We start from the raw sequence: 26,683 nt of genomic DNA on the forward strand, positions 1-26,683 counted from the left end.
CATACAGGGTGTTCAAAGTACGTGCTGTGTATTAAATATGATGTAAAAAATGGAGGATGTTTTGATTCAGGTATATATGGACAGAAATGGATTATGGGATGGTTGATCTATTCACTGTGCTTATATCCTATAAAAGTAAGGTTGACGGTCCATACATTATAAATGAATGGCACATGTATACATACCTTAACATTTGTATGCAGTCCTAAGGGATACTTAATGTAGTACAGTGTATAAATGTACACTAATCACAACTATGCCAGGTCTATGCAGACAACTCTGCTCTATTCTAATCGCCACAAACGTTTATTTCAAAAAACTGTAAAATATTGTGCTTTCTGGTTAGAGTTACACATCCTAGGAGAAGGATTACAACATTACCACAGTACAGAGAACAAGGAGTGAGACTTGGAGTGGAAATATTTGCTAATTAAGGAGGTATTTCAAGCAACAAATTGCCCTTGGCAGCATGACAAAATAAATACTGGTTTTCTTAAATTACATTCTCTGTTTTGTTAAAAGAACAGAGCCTTCATGATAAAGCCATTTAAATGCTGAGATGCATCATAAGACATACAGAAGCACACTCACTCTCTAATGTCCGCTCAACTCTCAGATTTGTTTAGCGTTACCCCACAGTCTCTATAGGCTACACATACAGTCTGCCAAGGTCTCCGGCTGTTCATCGCATCAGACAACCATCATACACCCACAACATCAGCAGTAATGCCTTGTTTAAAAATCAGTGTCTACACTGACCTCACCTCTGAGGATAAAGTGCCACATTGGACTTCTAGTAAAGGGACCACAAATAAGAAGAAGAAACATGTAAAACTATTTGTGCCCTTTCATGCAAAGAGTGGTAGTGGTTTAGCCAATCCCTGGATCTCCAATGTGTTGGCTGAAAATCACAAACACTTTGATTGTGTCTCTGACATTTAGTGCAAAAGAACTTATAAAGAATTATAAGATGCGGTGAAATCCTCTCTCAACAAGTCAAAGCTACAAACAGAAAACTCACAGAGCACACATTATTGAAAGCTAGTCTGCTCTACTTTGTCTCTTCACTTGCCTGTGTCCGCTTTTTCTACCTGTCAGCTGTTCTTCACTGAGCGGATGGGAGGGCAAGAGAATCACCAACACCACTGAAGACTTTCATATTATTAAACACACACTGACTTCAGGTAAACTCAGTCCAGACAATATTTTTTGGCAACTCCTGAATGAATCATAGTCACTAAAAACTACACAAATTAACTATCGTCACCATCTCAAATCTCGCCATCACAAGAGTTCATCTGGTTCATACGAACGATTCTTTTATCCCTTAAAAAGTTTTTTTTTCACAGGTTCACCAACCATTCAGTCAGGTTAATGTTTGAGCACTTAATAGCACAGTAGCAGACTGTTGCTATGATGCTCACACTCCATTGGCTATGGCACGATTTCCAATCACTTCCCCACCAGTCGCCAGGGCGTATGAGGCCGGTACCGCTGCCAGAGCGGTCGCTACTGCCACTGTCGCGCCCCCAGTGGCTGAGAGGTGTAAGGGCGTGTCGTGAACGCGGGAGTAGTCCCCTTCACCCTTGGCGAGAAGGAGGTGTTGCTCCCCCGGATGGAGCAGGGTCTGACGGGTGAAGGTCTCTCCGTCAGCCAGGCTCTCTGGCAGGGGCTGGCCCCGGGGCTCCGGCAGCAGCAGCAGGCAGATGATGCACAACAAGGTGCAGCAGGCGAAGATCACATGATGCAGGAAGTAGCCCTTCTGGTTGTGGAGCTCCATGATGGGTGCGGTGAGCATGCCAAAACCGGCGCTGGCCAGAACCAGGCCCAGCCCTCCACCCCTGCACAGAGAGAGAGAGAGGAAGTGAAGGATATCGATCACCAAGGTAATCTGTCATGACTAAAGGTGACTACATGAGCTCTGAAGGCACCAGTATGCTTCGAGCAGTGTCAACTATCAACCACGACCACTAGTTGTTTCTAGACGGTAACGCCACAAAGGTCACACAAAGGTCATTCTACCCAAATCCATGATATTTCCCAAGTGTTTTTATGCCTCAACTTAATCAGATCTCAACACCACAGAATTGTCACTTTAGAAAACAATTAGTTTGTCTGATAGGCGGAGCAAAGAAGCAACAAATTTCAGTTTTCGCAAAGGTATGGTAACCATCTACCGCTTCACTCAGATGTGGTGTGATTGTCTCTCTGAAGAACTACTTCAAACAAGTACAACAACTTTGATGAGAGACTGTCAGAAAGAATAACCCCCCACTTGTGCTATTCAACCCGTCCTGCCCTTCTTTATCATGGCAGACGTTCCAGTCTACAGTTTTGGGCTATTGCTTTCTGACACCTTTGTAAGACACTTGGTACAAACTAGTTTAGTGGAAGCAGGCTGAGCCGATTAGGGGCGTGTCCACACTGGCCTGTTAGTCAAAACTGTGCCACAAGATGGAGCCAATGAGCAATAAGAAAACAGGAATTGTGTCCTGAGTTTTATACATTGTAATAAAATAGAGTATGAACTATATGTTAATTGTCAGATGTGCCGTTTTCACAGTTAGTACAATCGATCAATCAATGTACTTTACCAATTTATACACAAGATACACACAAATGTGTGCCAACATGTAAATATAACTGTGACTTAACCTAATAAACCACACAAAAAAATGTTCCAAAATCTTTATCCCTTTTTTGGGGACACACCAATTAAACAATTTTCTCCCAATACAAATTCCAGTACCTTAACTCAAGGTATCTGCTGATTTCCCCCTATTGTAAGACTGTAATCCTTCACAGTGTGGGTTTCTTTAGGATGTTGGCTATTTAAAGCACCATTATGTAACTTTTTTACCTTACAATATCAGTTTCAAAATCATGTTGATGGCACAGTGTCTTGTAATAGGGTGATCCCTTATCACTTGTTTCTGCATTATGTAACTTCATATATGTTTACTTCAAGGTACAAGTTTTCGACACACAACACTGTGATGACATAATGAGTTTGTTTGTAGTTGCACCTACATTACTGTCTGACAAATTGTTACAGACCTGGGATTTGTATTTATGAAACTCCGAAACTGTGGGAGGCGCCAAATCACACCAAATGCCAGTTTTCCATAATGTTGCTTTTAGAGTAAATTCAAATAACATTTTTTTTTCCCTGACTACAATGGAAACTCTACATGTGTTTAAGTTTAACAAGCCAAATACTTAAAACAACTTGAAATCAATATTTGTAATGTAGTACGACATTGGGACACAGAGTAGGCCTATGTCTGAAATCACTCACTCGCTCACTCATTATTCCTATTGTAATACATTCATAACATTTCTTGTTCAGTTGTGGACGTTTGTAGCTCACTGAGGTGTGCAAACTTTACATTTCCAAAGTGATTTATGGCCCGGCCTGAAGGACGCCGATTGTGCTTCCTCAGCTATTGTTTTTATGGGTGTAATGAAAAGGCTGAAGACATGTTTCATGATGTGTTTATGACCATCCAGGCTCACCTGATGACAGTCGGAGTGATTTCAGCACAAAAGAATATGCTGAGTATGCTGACTGCATGAGAGGAGAACATGCCGATGATGGAGAACGCCACAGAGAATTTCCTGTTCAGAGAGTCCCGCAGAACTGTGCGGGGGAGGACAAGAAAACATCAGCAAACCAAAAACACCATCCAACAAGAAACACTGACAACACGTAATCTACATTAACATGGGGGGCATACCTTAGAATGCTTATATGAGACAGGGACTTTAAAATTATACAATACAGAATATAAATTTCAAGTCGAATTTCAACGAATCACTATATACAGTATATTTCAAGTCACCTGTGTCATGGCGAAGGCTGTACTTCCCAATCACTGGATCCCATTAGCGAGCATTGGAGAGTGGAAAAGAGAACATGTCATTAGTAAGCACAAAGGGCAGCAGCAGCACAGTGCTGACTCAAAACAAGCTGAATAAGAAAAGCCTTCAGGAGAACTCTGCACAGTCTGAAATAATGACTTCTGTTCTGCATATGTAGGTCAAACAAAAGGGAGAATGAGCGAGAGCTGCTCTTAGACTGTAGTCTACATAGTTTTAATGCCACAGGGAGAGGAAGACTCTATCTTATGGTGAATCTCAACCTTCAGTTTTTCACAACTTTCAGAACTGATTTTTCTGACATGAACTCTCGGTAAACCTCTCCCGCGACAGCAGTTGCGCAACAATAGCTTAGCAACCGTAACTATGCACAGCAGGTCTGTCAAAGCTTTGAAGTATTCTCAACCAGCCAAATAAATGAATTGCACATGACACCAGAAGGAAAGATAATTAAAATTCATCACGTAAACAGTCTGGAGGTTTTGTTTCTTATTGCTTTCTCAAAATAAAAATACTCGAGAGCAAAAGTGTAATGGATGGATGGATTACAGAGCGATCTAAAGAAAGTGCTTGTGAACAGATAGCATGACATGTGGTGAGGGACTTATTTGGTGGTGTAACATGTTTTATTAGAAAAAGCCAAGTTCTGGACAGACAATCTACTGACAGACAGGCCTGGGTGATGCTAATGTTATGTTAGCATATAGGCTAACATCAGCAGCTCTGTCCTGCTAGAAGCATCAGATATGTTGTATGTTGTATGTTGAAACTCACTAGCTTTTCCTCATGTTTGAAATATTTCTCTTGTAAAAGAGATATTGTTTGAAATACAACAAATTATTATAAGCATGCACTCAGTCTGCACCATACACAAATTCAGAGCACAGTTAGATTATACCATTTTTCAGAGTACCAAGACCAATCACGAACAGCTGAAAAGATTCATGCATATCAAAATGAAAATAATGTTCAAAATGCGTTGCATTTCAGCTCATACACCTCTACGCCTGCCGCCATGTTTCTGAGAGTGCTCCCTCGGAGCAGCTTATGTGCAACTCTCAACAGAGAGGAGAAGGAAGATGAGAAGGCTTTCGTAACAGAAAAATCCCAAGCATAACATTACAAATAACCCAATATTTTTTTCAGCTCTAAATAGCATTATGTCTGTAATGAAGATCCTTATGCAATGTTTTCCAACAACTACCATAATTAGCATTAGCTAGCTAGCTACAGCTAACAGAATATGCCATTCAGTCCTTTCAGGTGTTAAATCAGTGATCAGCAGCTTAAAATGAGGCCAGCATTTGTCTAAAATCAAAGACCCAGTATTTCTAAATTACACCATTTTTGTGTTACTCACAGTTGAGTAAGCCCAGCTGTAGCAGCGATGCCAGCGCCGTTATGATCATGAAGGTGAGCAGCCCTCCACGCCGACCCATCAACCCAACCGCGGGGCAAAGCGCCAGGCAGGTTGCGACGGCGATGCCAGCCATAGTGTAATAATCCGCATGGCACAAAGCAGTGGGCTGGGCCTCCGGGTCCATCATACTGCGAGCGAAGCAGTGGTGGATCCCATAACCTGTCAGCCTGCACAAACAACACACAAAGAGACAATGAGAAGGCGGACAGCGAGGTGGCACCTGAGACATGCGTCTTCCACGTGGCGAGTGAGCTTTACACTCACATACATGACTTCATTTCTCCCTGGGGGACGAGCTCATGTGTAATTCATGCTCTCTCAACACAACGGGTGTTGGCTTTGATTAGACAAGGAACCGTGCAAGCCCGGCCACAAACATGACACACTTACGAGTTGACACACAGCACCACAATGTTTTTCCACAGGTTCCTGGTGCTCATCATCTTGACAATGCAGGTCCTCTGGGGTTTCTTGTGCAGCTCCTGCTCCAGTTCTGGTAGGAAACATGAAACGCACACCTTGAGACCTTTCCTTTCAGGAGGTAATGAGAGACCAGCCGCTAAGGGACCTTTAGCGCAGACAAGCTATGTGCTGTGGGGACTTGTGATAGATGTAGCACATCACTTTGCCCACTCTTATCATCTATCTGTCTGCTTGGCCACTGGGAAAGGCAGAAACAATGAATCAGTCACCAAGGCAGGGGAGGAAGAGGTGTTAGTGGCAGAGAGAGGAGTGCTGTGAGTGAGGAAAATCACGAACTTGTCACTTCTATAAGAACTGCAAGACAGTCAATTATCAACTTTTTGATCATTCATTAATCGTTATTATGTTCTATTTGTTATCATCTACTCTGGCTAGTTTTATTGTAAATTTTATATGTGGGGTTTTGCTCTGCCGATGTAAATAATCAATGTGAAGACATGACATGGGGAATTTTTCACCACTTCATAATAAAATGATGAATCACATCAGCAACTGACAGATTTTTTTGTTTTTAACAGAGCCTTTTTATAGCTTTATTGATAGGACAGCTTCAGAGATGACAGGAAAGGGGGGGGGCTGACTCAAACCCAAGGCCGCTGCAGAGCCTATATGTACATGGGACACCCGCTGCACCAGCTGAGCTAATGGGCGTCCCAGCAACTGACAGATTTAACTCAAATGTTAATAATCGTTAGGGACTTCATTGATCTTACATTGAGAAGATCTAGAGGAGTATGTATGTGTTCATCTGATTGCAAGTGCATGTCATCATATAGAGTTGGGGAATGCTGCTACTTCAACATGTTTGCTACATGAATACGAGTCTTTGTATGTGAGTGAGTGTCTCTGTGTTCGTTGCATGTTCATTTCATCACACACCAAGAAGCAGCTGCAACATAACATAAAGAGATGAATTAAAATCATTTGCATAATGATATGAGTAAAGCAAAAGAAAGCGATGGATTTCAGATCATATTCATCTTGTTGAATGTCATCACCTGTGAGAACTCCGCTCGGCTCGGTTGTCATGTCAACCTGGTTCTTCCTGGCGATGCGCAGCATCATGGGTTTGGACCGCCTGTAGTGCTGGGTGGCCAGCAACCAGCGCAGCGACTCGGGAAAAATCCTGCAGAGAAGACAGAGAGAGGAGGATATGGAGGCAGCGGGAAAAGAAGGATGAGAACAGAATATGTTATGAAAGCAAGCAGAAGAAATACAAGGGGGAAAGAAGACTAACGGACAGAGAAAGAGAGTATTGTTCGCTGGTAGAAGCAGAGTGTGCTCGGTACTGTGTAGTGCAGTGTGTACTGTACAAGCCATCGCCTGGCTCAGCACGAGAAGAATCTGCCCCCCCTGCTGTGGAATTCCTCAGAGGGTGGGACTCACCAGACGTAGGGCAGCATCAGAACGAAAGGGCTGATTATGACGATCTGCAGGACCTGCCAGTCATCGCGGTCCGGCCAATTGCGGCACAGAGCGGCCACCCCTGGCATGAGTAGCTGCCCGCCCACCGTCAGAAAACTGGCCACCATGGTCATGGAGAAGCGCCAGCCTGGCAAACAAAGCTCGATCCCTAAAATAAAGAGACGGGAGGAGAGAAGGAGGGCGATTTAGTTACACATATTCTTGCATTGTTGGTGCTCCAGCAGAGACATGTAAATTATTTATAGGTTGTATGTGTGTGGATGTGTGTTTGTGAGGTGATTACCATCTTAAACGCACTGTAATAGCCTTGAAGACTTTAATGTATATTTGTTTAGTATTGCATTTCCTCTCTGAATTATTAAGGACTCTTATTACTGATCCTCCCCCTGAGAACACACTAGTTTAACACTAGACCTCTTTATGAACTTAGGATGGGCTGCATGTCAAAGCTTTTAAAAGGGTTCAGCCGTAACCGTCCCTTAATTTCCCTCCGACTGGGCTCCCATTCTGCCTGTAACGTGGTACAGTCCAGATGGCCTGGCCCATATGGCAAGGTCTTTCTGAAGGTGACCATTGTGGGTGGGTGAGGGGGAGGAGGGGGGACGGGGGACTCACTAACCTGGCCTCATGTAGCGTCACTTCTTACTATGGAGAAGAAGCAATAAAGGGGGAGGAAAGGGAACAAGGGGGAGAGGAGAAAGTAGGAAGAGATGGGCAGAATACAAATTACTTCCCCCCCCCAAAGGATACGGAAAAGTCCCTTTCTTTATTCACCAGTGGAATCACAAGAGGAATGATAATAAAGAGGGAGGCTGAGAGACGCATGAAGAAAGGTGGAGGAGAGAAGGGAAAAACAGAAAAAAAGAGATCATAAAGATATTAAGATAAGAGAAAGAGAGGAAAATGATTCGGGGAGAGCACAAGGCATGAGGGCTGAGAAAGAGAAAATCAAGGTATTACTGGAAATCCCTTCATCTCTGTTCTCTGCAGCCCCAGACAGACAGTTTTAGAGCTAATGTCTCCAAAAGCCCTCCCTGCAGGGACCAACACAGATGTCGGAAATTACAGTGACCTGTAATCCATAACCTGTCTTCAGCCTGTTTTTGTGCATCAAGGGCAGAGAGACAGACTCGATTCTGTCCGTCTGTCAGCTATGAGCATAAAAAAGTGTGTAGACTTTTTGCTAGGGTAACAGTATGAATCAACAATCCAAAAAAAAGTCCCACGCTGACATTTTCAATTAAAGGACAATTCAGGTTTGTTACAATGACAAACACGGGTGGTCGTAAACCATTTTGTTTGGGATAAATCTGAAATTAAATGCACCTGAAATGTCAGTAATGATGATTGCACATCAAGTCTGTGTGTAGCGCAAATTATGGGCGGTCATAATCGCCCAAGGAACTCGGTTTGTTGACTGCGACGGATGTTTGAGTTACAGTGTCACAGTTTTTTCTTTGCTTTCCCTTGAAATTCCCAATTTGAATAAATCTAAATGATCATTTAAAGCTTCAGTTATCAATATTATTGTCTAACAGCTCATCAATTCAAAATAAAGGGATAACTCAGAGGCAAATAAGGTCACTCAAACACAGTTTGAAGCTATAAAGGTGGCAGGGTCCGCCACATGTAAACAAAGTAAAACTATATAAATTGCGTTGCCCTTTAAGGTCAGTTTGTTTATTTAGTTTATTCAGTCATGAAAACAAAGAAAGTTTGTTAATCTGGTTTGTTTATTAAACGGACAACTCCCCCCCAGCATTTCTAAGTGGGGTTATTGTCGGCCCCCCGGTCGCAAAGACAACCGAATCGTTTCAGTTTTTTCTTCAGAGTAGTAGCTACCAACAACACAGGACAAAATGTGGGTTTATTTATTCATTTAGTGTCTAATGAGCCCTGAGAGCAGTGCTGCCAGCCAGACTGGATCACCAGTCAAGCTTCATCTTCCTTGGAGATTTTTTCCCCGGTGACAAAACCGCACGGTGAGCACTAGGTTTAAGGGAACTAATCTGAACATCAGAGCTGTCTATTCTGTCCGTCCTGCGATCAACATTTCAACACTTAATAATGATAAATAAAAAGCAAGACTCTTGCTTATTGCCAGTTTAAGTTCAGTGTTTGTTTACAAGAACTGTATTTAGTTACTGCACGACTGCTGGCTCCCCATCTGTCTGTTCTGACAAACACAGCACTGTGTCTCAGTGGTACCCCTGCAGCCAACCAGCATGGATCTCACACATGCACACACGCGCACACACACACACACACACACACACACACACACACACACACACACACACACACACATATGTGCGCACACAGACTAGAGAAATCATCTGTACCTTGGCAAAGGTAATCATCCCTAAACCTACCACACAAAACAAAAAAGCACTCCCTAACTCTCTGTGGAGGTCTATGATCCCATCAACTCTGCTGGGATATCAACACTCACACACACACACACACACACACACACACACACACACACACACACACACACACACACACACACACACACACACACTCACACACACAACACACACACACACACACACACTGGCAGGGACCTTTTGTTCCAGCTGGAGGAGAGTTCTCCTTGTGCTGATTATCTCACTGCCCCCCCTGTGGGCTGATCCTCCCTCACCCCCCCCTGCCCACTCTTCCCTCTCGCTCATCAGGGCTCAAGTGGCTCTCTCACCCTTTGTAAAGCCACCATCCCCCACCTCTACCCACCCTCCTTACCCCCTTCCTCTCCCTCCTCCACCTCCTCCTCCTCCTCCTCCTCCTCTTTCCACCAACCAGCTTCTCGACCATCTTTACATCTGAAAGTGAACAGTTGCAGAGGGTGTGGAAAACAAAAACTATAATGGAAGAAAGGAAGGCTTAAAACAAAGGGAGGGCAACAAAAAGCAGCTGATCTAATGTCCAAAGTAATCTGTGATGACAATGGCTGACAGCACTACCACACACACTTTCTGCTGCCTGCTGCTCCCATGCTAACCTTGCCTGGGGCAGGGGAACAGAGCAGAGAGACAATTGGCTTGCTAACAGCATGAGTTCAAAGTGAGAACTACAGACTGTGTGTGTGTGTGAGTGTGTGTGATGTGGATGTATGGAGAGTGTGGAGAGATCTGAGGGAGAGGGAGGGATGCAGTGCTGAACTGATGAGTCAATGTATTGACCCATCGCTGACCTTTTTTATAATCAATAATTGTATAAGTCATTTATAGGTTTTGCAAGCGTGTGTGTGTGTGTGTGTGTGTGTGTCTGTGTTCATATAGACGATTTTGCTGCCGCTGTGTGTGTGTGTGTGCATATAGACGGTGTTGCTGCTGCTGTGCTGCCACTGCCAGTCCTGTCTCCCACACACAGTCTGTCTTTGTTAAAGGCCATCAATGGTCATCAACCCCTTCATAGAGAGCGAGAGCGCACTGGAAAAATAAATGCTCTTCACCCGACGTATACATTTTTGTCTGTGGCATACAGCATGAAACACCAGTGTGATGTCGGTGTCTATCAGCAGATCTTTTTCACTGTATATTCTTGCAGAGAACTGAGCGAGTAACAGAAAAATGAGGTGATCTTAAAAATGACTCGCTGCTCTCATGGGCTGTGGAGCAGCAACTCAAGACGTGTTGGAAGTGTTCAACGCTGGATTCAGACAACGCGGCTGCAAAGATGGTCGCTGTGTTACGCGATTATCGAGTCATGACTCCTTGCTGTGACTCAGCCGAGAGACATCATTTTGTAGTGTCACCGCTTTGTAAGTCGGGGAAAAACACAGTGGGAGAAGTTATCCTTTATAAGTGTTCGACATTGGGAAAGGATATGTTTCAACCCAAACCATGACTTCCTAAACCTACCCAAGTGCTCTTGTTTCCTGTACTAAACCAACCAAACAAATACTGACAGTCTGGAGTTTGGAAAAGCCAAAAAAACCAAAAAAAAAACAGCAAGACCTCTCTTCAGTTTCACAGTTTAACCTTGCAGTACCAACAGCATCACTCCTCTTTGCTTCACCACAGTTACGGATGATAAATTCCCTGCTCTCCTATTGGTCAACGTTGGAAACACATTGTTGGATTTGTCGTGTGAGACAAAACTAATTCTGACACGCTGGTCTGTTTGTCAAGATGAGGCGTCCACTATGATTCACAACACAGGATAAAGTGATCATTCATCGCACTTCATCCATGCAGTTAACACTGAGATTTTTTTACCTTATGAAATAGTGAGCTGGCTGTACAGATTTCTGACAAGCAAGGAAGTGGGGTTTTTAGACTAAAGAAAAAAGGTATCAATAATGAAAACGGTATTCTGTAGCTGCTTTAGTTGAATGACTTTTTTAGAAATGCAGGGATGGGGAAACTGAAGGTTTGACAAGGGCACAGCATGACAGGACAGTCCGTCTCCCCAGCTGAGTCAGCAGCAGCCATCCCCCCAGTTCATAAACACACACACACACACACACACACACACACATTTATACACAGTATACTGTTTGTCTTTGTCATTACCTACACGTCTCTCAGGAGCAGTGACAGAGAGGAGGAGGCAAAGACATTAACCTTGTAAAAAGGAACTGCAGCCTAATTCCTTCGGGTCGACATAAACCTGATTCGCTGAAATTCTTTTGAGGACCTAATGCTGACTCCACGAAGGTCTTGAAAAGTGGCTCTGAATTTTTTTTTGTAGCTTGCTGCAGCAGCTCCAGTCAGCTGGGACTCACAGTATGTACAAATATTTAAATGTTGACACAGTTTTGTGGGAAAAACTCACCAAAACATCCATAGAAACTTTCCTGCAGCATTAATCCACTCCGTAGTGTTTTTGTTCCAAACCCAGAGCTGTTCTCAAGTCTCTCTTTGGCAGCAAGTTCAAGTTCATGTGTCTGAAAGACTCGCAAGTCCTTGAGGGGAATTCCAAGTCAACTGAGCCGCTCTAAGTCACCAATCTTATGAGATCATTCCAAGTAAATTGCAATTCCTTTTCGGTCTTTTTCAGTGTTTTATCTTTCTGGATTTCAAAACTCAAGACTTGAACATTTTAATTGACAGTTAAGTCTCAATTAAAGTCCCTCAGAACAGATCTACAATGGAAATGGGACAACACTTCATCACCATGGCCACTAGCAGTGCTTAGGCTAACATTGGCATCCCGTGTTCCTACCCTGCCAGGCTGCACTGATATTAGAAGAGCGATACCAAGTGCAGCACTTCAGCAACTGAACTTTTGGCTGTCATATGCCATGAAAGTAGGCAAATGCAATATTGCAATGTGTCAAAATGTGAGACTGTCACATGCAAAACAGCAGGAACAACGTAACCATGTTGTTAGGGACACATTTAGCTTACAGATCAACGGCAGAGAAGCGAGTGATGGTGCAGCAGCAAGGGGACAGATAAGATTGTATTGATAACAAACCCATTGTCGATTTGATTCTTGTTTCCAACAGCGCAGACATTATTGTCTGCAATGTGCAGTTGTCAGAAAAACACGTTTTCAATAAAGGAGCTTATAAACTCTGAGGCATGTGATTCCGACGGATTCTTGATTCTCATGCAGCAGCAGTTTGGAAAGTTCCCATGGTTGTGTGATGTAGTTTTTCTGCAATGACTTTGAGTTGCCTTTGTAACTGCTTTAAAGCTGACTGCATCTGCTGCGAAGGAGCTGCCTTTAAACCAACAGTGGGTGTGCATTTAATACTCAAATGACAGATTTTCAGCGAAGTATTCCCTGAAAATTTGTTTTTAAAAACTTTCTTATCTAAACAACACTTGTATTAACATATTTTTCAGATGGGTTCAGATAATAGACAGCCACGTAACACGATGGAATTACATACAGGGCATTGTTTTGCAAATGTAGAAAAAAAAGAAGAGTAGAAGAAATGAGGAGACAGCAGCTCTTTGCTTACAGCTCCCAGAGGACGACCCTTAGGTAGCTGCTAAATTACAAACTAATAAACCCTGCGCAAGACTGGTGCAACAACCAAATACACACAAAACACACACACACACACCAACACACTTACATTAGCAGAGCAAACTAAAGCCTCGACTGGCAGCTCCAGCGGAGTTTATTATGCGCTGCGTGCTGCAGAGAGATAACTGAACGATGAGAGATTTCAAATGAGCCTCGAGAAAATGAGAAAGTGAGGCTGAGCGTGCTGGTAGTAATAAAATGGTAGAGAGAGGGGGAGGAGGAGGAGGATGGGACGGGATGAATGGGCCAGAGGAGAGTCGAGGGACGCATGGAGTGAAAATGGAAAGGCCACGAGAGCTGCTGGATTCAGAAATAGAAATTCAGCGCTGCTTTTACAGCGTCATAGGGTGAAGGAGGGAAAGAGAAGGCAGGCAGGCAGAAGGAGCCTTTCTGTGGGGAGATGAGCACGATAACACAAATGGGACAGTGCAGCCGCAGCATTTACACATGTAGTAGTACAATATATATCTGCTAAATGCGTAGTTTTCTGATTGTCTTATTTGCTTCTCTGCAATAAAACGTCTGTTGATTCTGCATCACAGAGCAGTTTCAGGACACTGATGTGTTTTGGTGGTGTTGGCTCTGTCTTTCCGCATGTTCGATTTGAAACGAAACAGTTACTCCGGTGTTAATGCGCTGGCTTACAGCTTAATTTGAGGCTGTTTACATTCATAATGGGTGCAAACATCTGGCCCTGTATACACAAATGCCCTAATTTTAGCACAGTGCAGCCGGATAATGATACTTAACATACAAACAAAGCAGCCAAGGATTTGTTAAGGCCAAACAAAACATGCCATGTTGGGCACATGACCTCAATTCAATGATGTGTTTCACCTGCTGAAGACCAGATGGAAGGCAAAATACCAGAAACAGACCAGCAAAGAGCTGTTCTGAGGTCAAAAGCGGCATTAGATGTGCCTACACAGATGGGTTCACACCATTCATACAGTCTGATTTTATAAACATCTCCATGAGCACAGTCATGTCACTGTAACAAATAGTGTGGCACAATTTTGTGAGCTGTTGACAAAAGAGGAATTCTTCATTATGAAGGGCTTCCTGTAAATTCAGCAACATGAAAGTATTTGTCAGATGTCCAGCAACACTGTTAAAAAGGAGCTGGCTCCAGTGTTTAGTCAGTATATATGTGAACACCTTTAATTTAAAGTTGGAGGTCAGAACGTCAGCCGCATTTGTTTTATTTTTCATTTTAGTGTGTTACTGGACTACAGAGCCACACAGCGAGACAAAGTGTCACTGCCAAAATCCTGACTGACTGCCTGTTTCTGTCCTGCAGGCTGACTGATGTACCTCCACTGGCAAACAGTAAAACCGGAAACAAGGTAAAGTGATGAGAAATTTCAATCTTCATCTGTTAAAACTGGGTTACATTTCCCCACAGCTCATGTGTTAGCACAGTATGTAGTCAGCCTTTGAGGATGTGTTTATTGGGAGCTTCAAGCATCTCCACCATTTGCTGTGTGCTGATATTCTACATGTTTTCACTGTTAATGGGATGGCAGTGTCTATTATCTACTGGCATAATGTGAGGTTACTTCAAAGAGAGACGTTCTGTGGCAGCAGGCCGAGCGTTCCTCCTACTGTATTCATTAACACATCACACAACCAACACACAACCACCACACAACTCACACCAGCACCCATCTCACACTAACACACAACTCACACCATCAACACACATGTCACACCACCAACAAACCATCAACACACACCTCACACCACCAACACCACACAAACACACACCTCACATCACCAAGCCCCATCTCACACTAACACACAACTCACACCATCAACACACATGTCACACCACCAACAAACCATCAACACACACCTCACACCACCAACACCACACAAACACACACCTCACATCACCAACACAATATAGAAAATATCCTTTTTCTGACTGGCTTAAGCTTTAAATGCAATCACAACAGTTTAAGTTTGCATAATTACTGACACAGTCTAAATTCTCTGAACACTTTGGTAACCTCTGAAAATCTTTAAAGCTGTCTAGCTAACATTTCAGTTTCTATTCCTGTGTAGTTAGCATGTATTGATGTCAAATCAAGTCTGTTTTTGGGATCAAAATAACAGAGAAGCTGAAGGAAGTCAGGGTAGATGATCTCAAGGTTTTAGATGGTGATCAATACAGACCAGACTCCTTTTTCAGGCAACTTGTAAAGATCACAGCAGTCAATGTTGCCAAAACTTTAAACACATTTTCTGCTTTACACACATGTTGCAATTCAAAATGTCACTTTTTAAATGCACTGATCACGGTTCTCTGCATAAGACACAACAATCAGACATAAAGTCACGTTTGCCATTTCAACAATGACAATGACAACAATGCCATTCACAATGACACTACATGAGCTAACTGGCCACTGTATGTGCCACCTGGCCAAACAATTGTTACTGTAATTGTTACCAGTTCAATCAGGAAGTAAGCACTAAAATACCACAGGTGAGCATTTTTTTTTTTTTTTTGTCAACAACAATGGAAGACGTTGCAGAGAGAGGAAGAGGGAGGGTGAGAATGAGAGGGGGAGGAAGAGTGAGAGGTAGAGCTGGTAGAGGCGGTCATGGCCAAAGAAGACAACAACTTTCAAATGAAATCAGAGGAACCTTGGCTGATCATGTCATCAACCATGGGCTGACACTGCGAGAGGCTGGACAGAGAGTGCAGCCTCTTATGTCGTCATATTTTTTTTCTGCACTTTTCTTTTTTTTGGGAGCATATTTTTGTTCACTCCAATATAAACATATCTGCTGTGCATATGTTGCACTGACTTGTTTGGTGAAGGATAAAAAAATAAGTGTTTCAACAACATGTGTGTATCTGCAACCATTTCTGTGCATATGAACAATCTGAAGAATTCTCTACAGTTTGAACTGTTTTAGTATCAAAGCTTACTAAAGATGAGAGTGCTTTTCATTTTGCCTAACAGTGTGTAGTTGGTTGGACAAAAATCTGGTAATATGAAAGAATTGTGTGCCATTTGATGTAAAAGTTTGATGTTGATAATGCTATATGTAGTTTTGGTTGCAGTGCTTCATTTTGCAGGATATATGAGGTATTTTGCAGTTTGTGTGTGTGTTTTTGTGAATGGTGTTTTGATAGATAAAACCACACTAGTTTGCAAAATTGTGTTTTAGCAATTGGAAAAAACTGTAATGGATTTGGTGCTTGCCTTTTTGGAATATTTACCATTGCTACGTTCTACTCTCTGAATTATTCTCTCAGAAATTGGGAGTTTTACCTATCTGGTGGGAGTTCACATTCCTAACCAATGGCATCTGCTCAAATACTGTAATTTAGTCATTTTTTCAAGTTCATTTTAGTCATACTTAAATATGCATTAGACCACTACTTAGTTAATTAAGTAATATTTCAGTAATGCAACTGTATTTTTCAGTACTCTCTCAGACAGTGGGCAGATCAAAGTGATTTTTGGGCATACATTAAAGAAATACACTAAAGATTCAGCATCAAACAAACAAAATGTTATTTGAAATTGAACTGAATTTAAAGATAAACCGACTTAATGCTCAATGAATACAGGTTACATACATTTATGTAACCTGTATGCCCTGGGTGTGGCATTGCTAATCATTCATTTCCCTTGCAATTGCCCAATTTCTGGGCAGTGATCAATAATATTAATCACAATAACCATTCATGACCAACCAGACTTATGTGACAGTGTCTTCATCTAATACCGTCATATAATATCAATATAAATCCCATTCCACTCTCATATTTACAGCTCCCTGTGACTTGGACTTAAAAGGCCACCGATGAAAACCGTATTTAAGTTGGTTTGTATACATCACAGATTAAACTCAACTCTAAAGCTAAAGAGTCTTTCGCCAGACGGCTCGGAGGCGTCCATTTTGTTTGTTTGTTTTCAGAAGTGGTTCAGCAGAGATTTATCAGGAACCCCCGCTGAGAGGGACAAAACCCACTCCGGCGCCCAAGCTCAAAGTCCGCCCTTGTCTCGCGCATAATGTATGACTAATCTGCTACTGCTACTGAAGGAGAGAGGGGAGGCCTGCAGCGGGTGAGAGAGTGGGAGACGGCAGCAGGGAGAGGGGACAGCGGAGAATGCAGTGTTGGGTGAGGGCCTTATCAGGAGAAATGAAAGTGCTGTCAGCCAGTTTGGTGTCATTAAGAACACCTTTGCTGCGGGCTGTTCTGCAAGGCTGCAGAGGGGGCATGACGGAATATATTTTAGATGGAGAATGTTCTTCAACGAACACAACTGCCCATTCTCAGCACCACAAACAGTAAGAATTAAACCAGATAACGTTAAATTCTTAAACAAGCCTGAACGTAGTGTAATTTGGAACTTAATCAACATACTCACTAATTAAAAATACAGTCCTCTGTGCGATCTCACATTGAGCATCCTCCATTAGTCCCTATGACCGTTACACATGTTCCTTGGGTTTCTTGTCAATATCTATCTAAGAATAAATGGGCATCTACAATCGAATAACCTGCATGTAAGCATGTGTGATATATAATTTAACTGTTGGGTTCTCCCTTATTCCTAATATCCATCAACACCACAAATGTATTATTTAGACCTGGATACAACGGTGCCACTCTGCCAAGCTTGCAATTTTGCCAAGTGGCCACGAACAGTATGGGCCTCATACAGCCGCACTGGACACCAGATACATGTCAAACAGTCCAGTGCGCTGCATAACCAGGAAGTGAAGTTGGAAGCTACAAAACTTTTTTGGCATATGCATCAGATAAGCAATTCTCATTTGCCCAGCCCTATCTGGAGCAATAAATTATATAGAATAAAAATAAACTTAAACTTTTTAGGGAGCAGGAGATGATAGAGAGTACCCTTCACCCCAAAATTTACAATCTTGTTAAAGACAGAAAGATGACAGTACTCAAAGCCAACATATCCAAATGTGAGGCGTTAGATTCTGGTCAGTTTGGAGAGATAAACAGAATAAAGGAAAGATTTTGAATGAGGACACACAGGAGCTGGAAAGCACCATAAAAAATGAAGAAAGGGACGAAGAAGCGGATGCAGGTACTTACTGAGCACGTAGAGGGAGAGAGCGAGGCCCGCCAAGCAGAAACCCTCAAAGAAGCGCAAGGTGCTGAACATGGTGACGTTTACAGAGAAGGCAACACTCAGACCGAACACCAGCATGAAGAGCACCGAGAGGATCAACACCGGGTGTCGACCAAACCTTAGAGACGGAGAGGAGCAGAGGAGAAAGACGGAGCAAAGTGTTTAGAAACTGTCACAAACTGAGAAGTGAAGCTTTTGTGCAGTCAGCTTAAAGAGACCATTCCCGTCATTGTTTCTGTCAGACTCTCTGGGCTTCCTGGTTTCAGGGGGGTCAGTAGGTCATTGGGTCAGGTCAGAGCTGAGGCCTCGCCGGCCTGCGCATTTCTTTACATTGTTTCCATAGATACTGATCCCAAACACAATGCTGGGACTTTTTCCCACGAGGCAGCTCAGGTGGCTCACAGGCAGCAGATTTCAATGAATTACACAGGCTTAAAGGGTCATTTCACACAATTACAAAAAAACATATTCTCACACTGAGCCATGCAGGAAGATTTGGTTTCTAATGTTCAATCTTTGCAATCATTTAATAGCAAGATTTCTGTCTGATAGCAATCTCCTGGTCTTTATTGTGACCATCTTCTACTGAAGAAATTGCCCTAATTGACAATAAAGTCTGTGGATAAGCCAGCTTAATCAGGACATAGGGTTTGATTCAAGGAACCATAGCAATTTGTAAAGATGTGTTCTTCTGAGGCATGTTGGTGTGATATCTTGATTAAGCCTGATTTTCTCATCCATGGGTACTTGCATACACACTGAAGGCAACAGGCGGCCTCACATTTCAATTTAGGGGCACTGATGATGCTAATCAGCATGTCTAAGGAATGTGCACCTCCACTTGAACAGATGGAATTCATCAGGCTGAAATGAATGACTTACTACAGCTTTGTCCTGTTAAGAGAGTGTGATGAACTTGAAGCACATTGTATGAATGAGCCTCACAGAGAAAGCAAGACAGATTTGAGGGAAGAATGAAAATGTTCTTGCATGAAGCCCACTGTTTCTGGGAAGAAACTTTACTAGATGTCGGGATGGCAGTGTTTGTCAGCTGAGCAGTCTGCCGGTGCAGACAGAAATCGAAATTTGTCAACAAATATCAGGTGGATTGTCAAAGGGGCACTTTAATTACAACAACGTAATTCAAATTGTATCAGTAGCACGCAATTAAAGCACATGTGCCGTACAGCCCTCTGCAGCAGCACATGATTCCGATTCACTATGTGTTCAAACACAGTGTATGTCAAATTTCTTAAATTCTCCCACTGAATACAAAAAGAACACATTCATAATCATCGCCAGTCTTCGTTTTTCTCTGCGGTGAATTAAAGGTTGCTCTTTATGTAAGCTAGCGGTTCGCCAGTTCCTAGCGAGCCACAATCACTCCAACCAGTGTTGGCAGCTACATTTGGTGTCTCTTTCAGGAATTGCTCTTTCATGTAAATTTTGAAGCTTATATTAGATTTTTCTGGCTCTGGTGGATTGCTGTGAAATTTGGTATGGATATTCATGGTCCCTAGAGGAAATTTCCCAAAGACTTTGTACAGACGAATAAATACACATCTACGTGCAAAGTTGGCGACTCTTTTTCTTTCAAATTACTGATCAATAAATGGACTAATCATTGTATGGGTCACCAGTACTCACCAGCATGGTTGTAAGCTGTTTTGTTTAACTCTAATTTTATAGGTTTTAAGCACATAAACAAAGCTCTTTTCACCACAATTGTTATCGGTCAGAGGTAGAAGTCTTTGTGACAAATGCTTAAAAATAAAACCAAAATTATCTGCATGGTTCTTAGTAGAAGCGAGTCTTTTTGTAATTTAGATGAATGGATCGTGTAGGGTCAACCGACAAGCTGTGTAAAGGCACAAAACAGACGTGAAAGTGGCAGCTTACCAGTCAGCCATGACACCCATCACTAGGTAGCCAAATATGGAGCCCACCAGCAACGAGAACTTGGCAATGTGCACCTTCCAGGCTGAGTCACACACCAGGTTCCACTGAAACAGAGAGGAAAACCAGTCAACTTTTTCAGAGAAAACCACCCACAACAAGATGAAAGGGAATTAAACATCGGCAGCTGAGCAGATATAATATGAGAGCTGCACAGAAACAACAAGAAATGTGGGCTTCACCCATGACAAGTCTGTCAAACTCTGACTCACTGTTTCGATAATTCATGAAGGTTGATGAGTGTGCAAACATGCTACAAGCGCTATTGAAATATTCAAATGCGCATCTTGGGGGAAAAAAGAGAAAACGCAAGTGTGTGTGTGTGTGTGTGTGTGTGAGAGAGAGAGAGAGAGAGAGAGCAGGGTGTGTGTGTGTGTGTGTGTGTGTGTGTGTGTGTGTGTGTGTGTGTGCATGTGGGCGCATGTCTATAATAACAGAAATCGATAGCTTTCCACTCTTTCCTCTAAGCCCATGGGTCAGTGCACACACTGCTGCTGCAGCTCTCAGCATCTGAAGCTCAGCCAAGGACACATGTGGGAGCACGATGCGTACTCTGTGTTTGTGCACAACCCTGAAAAGTGTCTCCGAGGGCCCGGCAGAGCGATTCACTTGTGTGTGAAAGTAGTGTTGGTGTTAAAACATGATTTACAGAGCTACCCGCTGTGCCTCCGACTGTGCAGAGGAGAGGATAGGAGGAGGTGATTATTGGTTATGACTTATGTTTTGGTTGTGAAATGGCCGGTGGTGATGTGGAGAATCCATTCAGTGTGGGTTTATTATTTACGGACCATCAGCAACAAACTTATCTGAGAAAATAGATATCATTCATGCACACATGCCTGAGCTGGTTGATGGATAATGATATGTCGACACAGTTTTAATATTTTACCAACCCTGCTGCCTAAAATAGATTCCAAGCAAATTCGGTTATTAAAGTTTCATATTTTACACAAGTGTATGGCAGGGTTAACCTTCCAGGGGTCAAGGGTGTAAATACAGTGTGTTCAATTCTGGACTGTCCACTGTCTGTACATTATGTACAGTTTTTCTTTGCTAGGCTCAGGTTTACTTTAAAACTGAAATAACGTTTTACTGTGAAGCTCCAGAAATGTTCTGTGGACTCCAAAACTTCCTCTGACTAACCATCATCATGAAGGCGAGTACAGAAGGATTGAATTTTTCTTTAGTGTGAGATATTCCTAGAGTTAAATTAGCACAAATGGGTTACCACAAAGCAAATGTTGAGCTTTCACAGCCCTTGGAGTCCTGGGCAAGGACGCACCGATCCTCAATAAACAGATCATGATGACATTAAATACTGCAGATTCCACATTAAAAATAACAGCATTTTCTCTATTAGTTACATTTACTAAGACACAACAGGAGACACAGTGTAGTAACCATGAGCCAATCAGGATCACTGTCTGTGGATACATCACTGAAATACTGAAATCAGCATCAGGAGGGAAAGAGTTAATTGGTGCATCCGTCCAACACTGGGACGGTTGCCCACTTTGTTCAGGTGGTAATTCAACCTTGCATGAGTTTTTTTGTGTTAAGTCATGAATAATAGTGAAGAACATTTCGCTGAGTGGAACATACTGGATTTGGTATTAATTTGCCATATTTTGATGCCTTAATGCAGACAAATTGTCCATCGCACCAGCCCAACTGACCATCAGAACTGAAATTCTTTCCCTTACTCTAACCCTAACCCTAACCAAATGTAATCTTCAGTTTAACTTTCAAAAGTCTCAATCCTCAGACAGCCCTTTGAAGTTGTGAGGACCAATCCGAATGTCCCCACAACGCAGGTTAGACGCAAAAAAATCCTCCATGCAAAGATGGGGGAAAAAAAAAAAAAAAAGCATGCATGCTGCATCCTACTGCATAGCTCTACTCACTAGATGACACACACGCACGCACGCGCTCACACGCATGTCCTCTCATATTGAGGTCAGTGGGTGACTTGTCAATCAGCTGTGTTTGTTCTTGTGTGTGGGGCTCTGCTCTGCTCCAAACTGAGCCTGGCAGCGATGACAGAGACGCAGGGAGGTGAGGATGATGATGGCGGTGATGGTGAACATAGGGATAACACTGTGGGTCTATCTGGTGCTCACTTGTTACCTTGGTAACCACATTCTGACTAAGTCCCGTCTGCAGCTCCAGCCTCCACTCCTTGCAGGCGCACAGCAGACCGATGTTGTCGCCGTATCCCTCCCCGGTGCCGTTGCCGTTGAGCAGCAGCGCGGGCGCGCCGCCGGTGACGGTGACCGGCGGAGACGCCGCGGTCCAGTTACTGTGGTTCGAAAGGGGTTGCACGCACGTGCCATTGGGCTGAGCCAGGAGGAAATAATCCGAAAACTGGCTAAAGCCGATGAACAATGCCGGTATCCAGGTCAGGACCACGAGCTGCTTCTGATGTTTCCCGAAGCCCCCCAGAGACGGCAGGACCGAGCCGTCGATGTGCGGCAGCAGCCGGGGCACCGGGTGCTCCAGCGGGGTGAAGCCGTTCTCTGGCGGGTGGTCCTGCGCCTCCGGCCGGCCGGCTGCCATCACGGCCGGGCCACAAAGAGAGCAGCTGGGCGCAACAGCGGGTGAAGCAAAGCCCCCGCTCTGTTGCCGTCCGCGCACTCTGCGTTAAGCTCTGTGACACAAAGAAAGCTCAGAGCGCAGATAAATCCTGTGTGTAGCCAACAAAAGCACGATCCAAAAAAAACAACAAAAAAAAAACAAAAACGAGGGTCTGCGCTCCGTGCAGGCGTGCAGAGGCACTGAATCACCGTGCGGTCGTCCTCATGGCGAGGGGACTGGAAGTGACCAGGGGATGTCCGAGTGGAGAGGCTGTGTCAGGAGGAGAGGCTCCCAGAGAGGAGAGGGCTCGGACAGGCAGGCATGCTCACCAGCGTGGGCTTTATATTCCATGAGTACAGCTCCGACAGCGGGATCCATCCATGTGGAGCTCAAGTGGGCCAGGCCTTCTGGTGGTGTACAAGTGAAATATGGAGCTACATCCACGCTGGGATTCAGCAAACATCTGCTGCTCCTTCATCCATGCGCGCCACAGGTCTCATACCTGTCCAGAACCGTGACCTCCTGGAGGTGCGCGTCACTTAGCTCCCCGCATCCAGGATATCCGAGCTCCCAGTCATCACCTGTCCACTGTGATGGAGCTGAGTTCAGAGACGGGGTGGAATGTGCTGCTCGGTTTGTCGCCGTCTAGTCAATGGGACACGGTGCCAAAGCGGGGCTCGGAGCGGGGATGGGGGAGACCAAGCTCCGCCCTCGCTCGGTCGCGCTATGCGCTGCGATTGGAGAGCCTTCAAAAGGACGACTGCACCACTGACGGGCATCTGCAGGCAACAATGATCCCCTTTGTGCAGCCTATGTCCTCTCCACTGAGAAATCAAGCTTGTTATTTTTCAATCATTCCCGTTTTCCATCGACTGATTTTGATTTATGACGAGGCGATGTAGTGGAGATGTCGATGCGGGGATTTAAAGGCAGTGTGTGGTGGTGCTGATCATCCCACGGAGGCTGTTTTGCGTCATGTGATTTTTTTTTTTATAACCGTCATATAAATAGGCACTATGAGTTTCTGGTTTGAGGAGACAATAGGAGGATGTCAGGGTTCTTTTTTTCGGGATGGTGTGTTGCCTGTCACCCGCGAGGGGGCGTCAGACGATCAGGATACGCGTCCTTGCACCAGTTTGTCTCCATTAATTAGATTTACAGCATAATTACAGGACAGGAAAATATACTATAGCTTTCACTGCTGAGTCGTCAAAGGCGCAGCGGAGCAAAGGAGTAAGATTCTCATGTCTGCAGACACACATTGTTGCAGGCGGTGATGTGGCTGCAGCTGCTCCCAAATGACTGACTGTGAGTGACCTTGAGATTCAAGTGAGTGATAGATTTTCTCCCAGCAGTGGAGAAGAAGCCTGCCGCCAAAACGGTGTGTGTGTGTGTGTGTGTGTGTGTGTGTGTGTGTGTGTGTGTGTGTGTGTAGGCTATGTGTGTGTGTTTGTGTGTGTGTGTGTGTGTGTGTGTGTGTGTGTATGCAGTTTACTCCTGATGCCTCTGAATGACGCTGAGCTGGTATTCAGTGACAATTTGTCCTCATCTCTCACCTCTGTTCTCACTCCACTCTCCTCCTCCTCCTCCTCCTCCTCCTCCTCCTCCTCGGCCTCAGAGATTTACCAAGGGTTAGGATCGAGGAATAGGCTGAGAATAAACTGAAGGAGTGTGTGTCTGACATGTGTTACCGTCTGCCAGCCACACCCATGTGAGAGCGCATACCAGAGCTGGAAACAGGCGTTCTCTGGGCCCCTGCACAGAATGTGACCCCCCTTCCACAAACACACCATTTTAATAAAGTTGAATAAACTAAAATAAATGTCACTGTCAGCAGTCGCCTAATCATTTAAAGGTTATTTTACTAATTTATACTAACATGATAATGATTTATTGATAAACTGTGCAATCACTCCAGTGCACTTTTGCATTTTTTACTGTCAATTATTGTCAGTAGTTACCTCTCACCATCATCAATTGTTACTTTTTATTTATTCAGTATTATATTCTCCATAGTCATAGTGTAGTATGAGGCACTGCCGTACGGTGTATCTGCATTAAATGCGCACATTTTTTCGTACAATTTTTTCTTGCAAATCTTCTCACTTTTTATGTTTTCCTAATAATTTCCCTATGTTGAGACATTTCTATTCTCGATGAGAACACCTTAGTAATCCGTCAGAAGGGAAATTCATGTGTCACAACAGCCTTAGAGTCACTGGCAGAGAGAAAAGAACAAACAGTGACTGAGTTAGAGATAAAAATGTCAAACAGAACAAGTGAGATGAATGTAAAATTATCTAAAGATGAAGTGAAAATTGTAATTGTAATGATATGATGATAATGACGATGATGATAATGACAAATAATAATAATCATAATGATAATAAGGAGCAAATGTAACATGGTCCAATTCCTCCAGCGACAGTCAATTAAGTATTTCAACTATGATTCCAAGCTGCTCTTCATTTAAGGAAAATACTGTAATTCGCTCTATTTGTGAGAGTTGGATAAAAATATAAACACAAATCCTGTGTAGTTGTGTACAATGTTACAGCTGGGAGGAGGTGATAAGCCTAGCTTAGCATGATGACTAGAAGGAGGGGGGAAAATTAGCCTCCCTATGTCCAAAGTTCATAAACACTCACCAGCACCTTTAAACCTCAATATTTAACACATATTGTGTCTTGTCTGCTTAATCTGTACATAAACAGAAATGTAAATATGGCAATTGTGTCCAGTGTGCAGGATTTTATAGCATCTAGCGGAGAGGTTGTAGACTGCAACTAATCACAGCTATGTAGAAAGTGCTCTGTCAGTGCCGGAAAAACCCGCTGGCTTGTTTGTGAATGTTTTAAAGAAATATAATCATCTTCGGCGCACTAACTCCAGGATGCAGAGACGGTCTCCCTGCCTGCAAAAAGAACTTCAAGTCCTGACTTTAACATGGCTTAAACCTCCAAAAAGAAAAGGCAATTGCAGCTATCTTGTTTCGGTTCATAACATAATGCCAGAGGGAATCAAATGAAACACACCTCCACCTGAATAAGATTACAGATGTCTCTGGGCTCGAACATCATTGGAAACATTTGGGATAATGTAAGTACACAGCAAAACAACGACAAAATATAACAATGTTCTAGTTGTGTTTTTGTTTTTAGTTGTTTTTTTTTTTGACATGTTGATGCAGAAATATGACATCTGTAAGTTACATCACAGATAACCTCTCTAGCTCTGCTGACAGTCCTGGAGTGAAAGAATTCCTCTGTATAGGAGGAGGTGGAGCAGCATCGTTAGTTTCCATGAGACCAGTGACCCAGATTGGTTCAGGTGTCATGTGACAGCTCTCTGGCAGCCCTCCCTCCCATTCACCCTCTCCCCACTTCCCCCCCAGCCCCAGCTCTGTCTCCATACCCCCAGGAGGCATATCCATGTCACCTGCTGCACAGGTACACTCCTGTCACAGGATCAGGCAGCGACAACAGCCTTCGGACTTACTGCCTTACCAGACAGAGCGATATACAGGGGACACCAGTATATCCTCATTTGTAAGAGCTCCTGTAGGTTGACCTTCTTGCAATTTCATCATAAAACTTGATAAGGAAAATGCAGCCATGTTGAAACTGAGCACAGATCTGCTCTCAGTTTCACTGCACAGTCACCTCTTTCACCTCTTTGATGCAAAGTCCCTCAGGCGATGAACGAGTCTTTCTCTTGTCCTCCCTTATATGATCACACACTCTCTCTCACACACACCTGCACAGGTGCAAACACGGGGAGAACAGTTGTTTCTCTCTTTCTTCTCATACCTCATGATTCACTGTGCACTATT

The 26,683-nt window shown here is 43.5% G+C and overlaps 1 protein-coding gene across 1 annotated transcript; it reads right to left on the bottom strand.

Moving 5' to 3' along the window:
- Window positions 1-69: 69 nt before the first annotated feature.
- LOC119028954 (solute carrier family 22 member 23) lies at window positions 70-23,792 on the bottom strand. Its single transcript, XM_037115431.1, has 10 exons — window positions 22,405-23,792; window positions 20,221-20,324; window positions 18,285-18,439; window positions 7,169-7,355; window positions 6,781-6,908; window positions 5,690-5,792; window positions 5,240-5,466; window positions 3,843-3,875; window positions 3,517-3,640; window positions 70-1,841 (listed from the first exon to the last, which is right to left on the bottom strand). The coding sequence occupies exons 1-10, from the start codon at window positions 22,831-22,833 to the stop codon at window positions 1,421-1,423; spliced, it is 1,911 nt and encodes a 636-aa protein (XP_036971326.1). The 5' UTR covers window positions 22,834-23,792; the 3' UTR covers window positions 70-1,420.
- Window positions 23,793-26,683: the final 2,891 nt, after the last annotated feature.

The sequence above is a fragment of the Acanthopagrus latus genome, chromosome 11 (genome assembly GCF_904848185.1).
Source record: "Acanthopagrus latus isolate v.2019 chromosome 11, fAcaLat1.1, whole genome shotgun sequence".
NCBI lineage: Eukaryota > Metazoa > Chordata > Actinopteri > Spariformes > Sparidae > Acanthopagrus > Acanthopagrus latus.

What these genes read in the sequence shown, in the direction of transcription:
- LOC119028954 (XM_037115431.1), bottom strand. Translation starts at nt 22,833, where the DNA reads ATGGCAGCCGGCCGGCCGGAGGCGCAGGACCACCCGCCAGAGAACGGC. An exon ending in GTCAGAATGTGGTTACCAAG is followed by an intron (nt 20,325 to 22,404) that starts GTAACAAGTGAG and finishes TCTCTGTTTCAG; the next exon opens with TGGAACCTGGTGTGTGACTC. An exon ending in ACAGCTGGGCTTACTCAACT is followed by an intron (nt 3,876 to 5,239) that starts GTGAGTAACACA and finishes AATGGGATCCAG; the next exon opens with TGATTGGGAAGTACAGCCTT.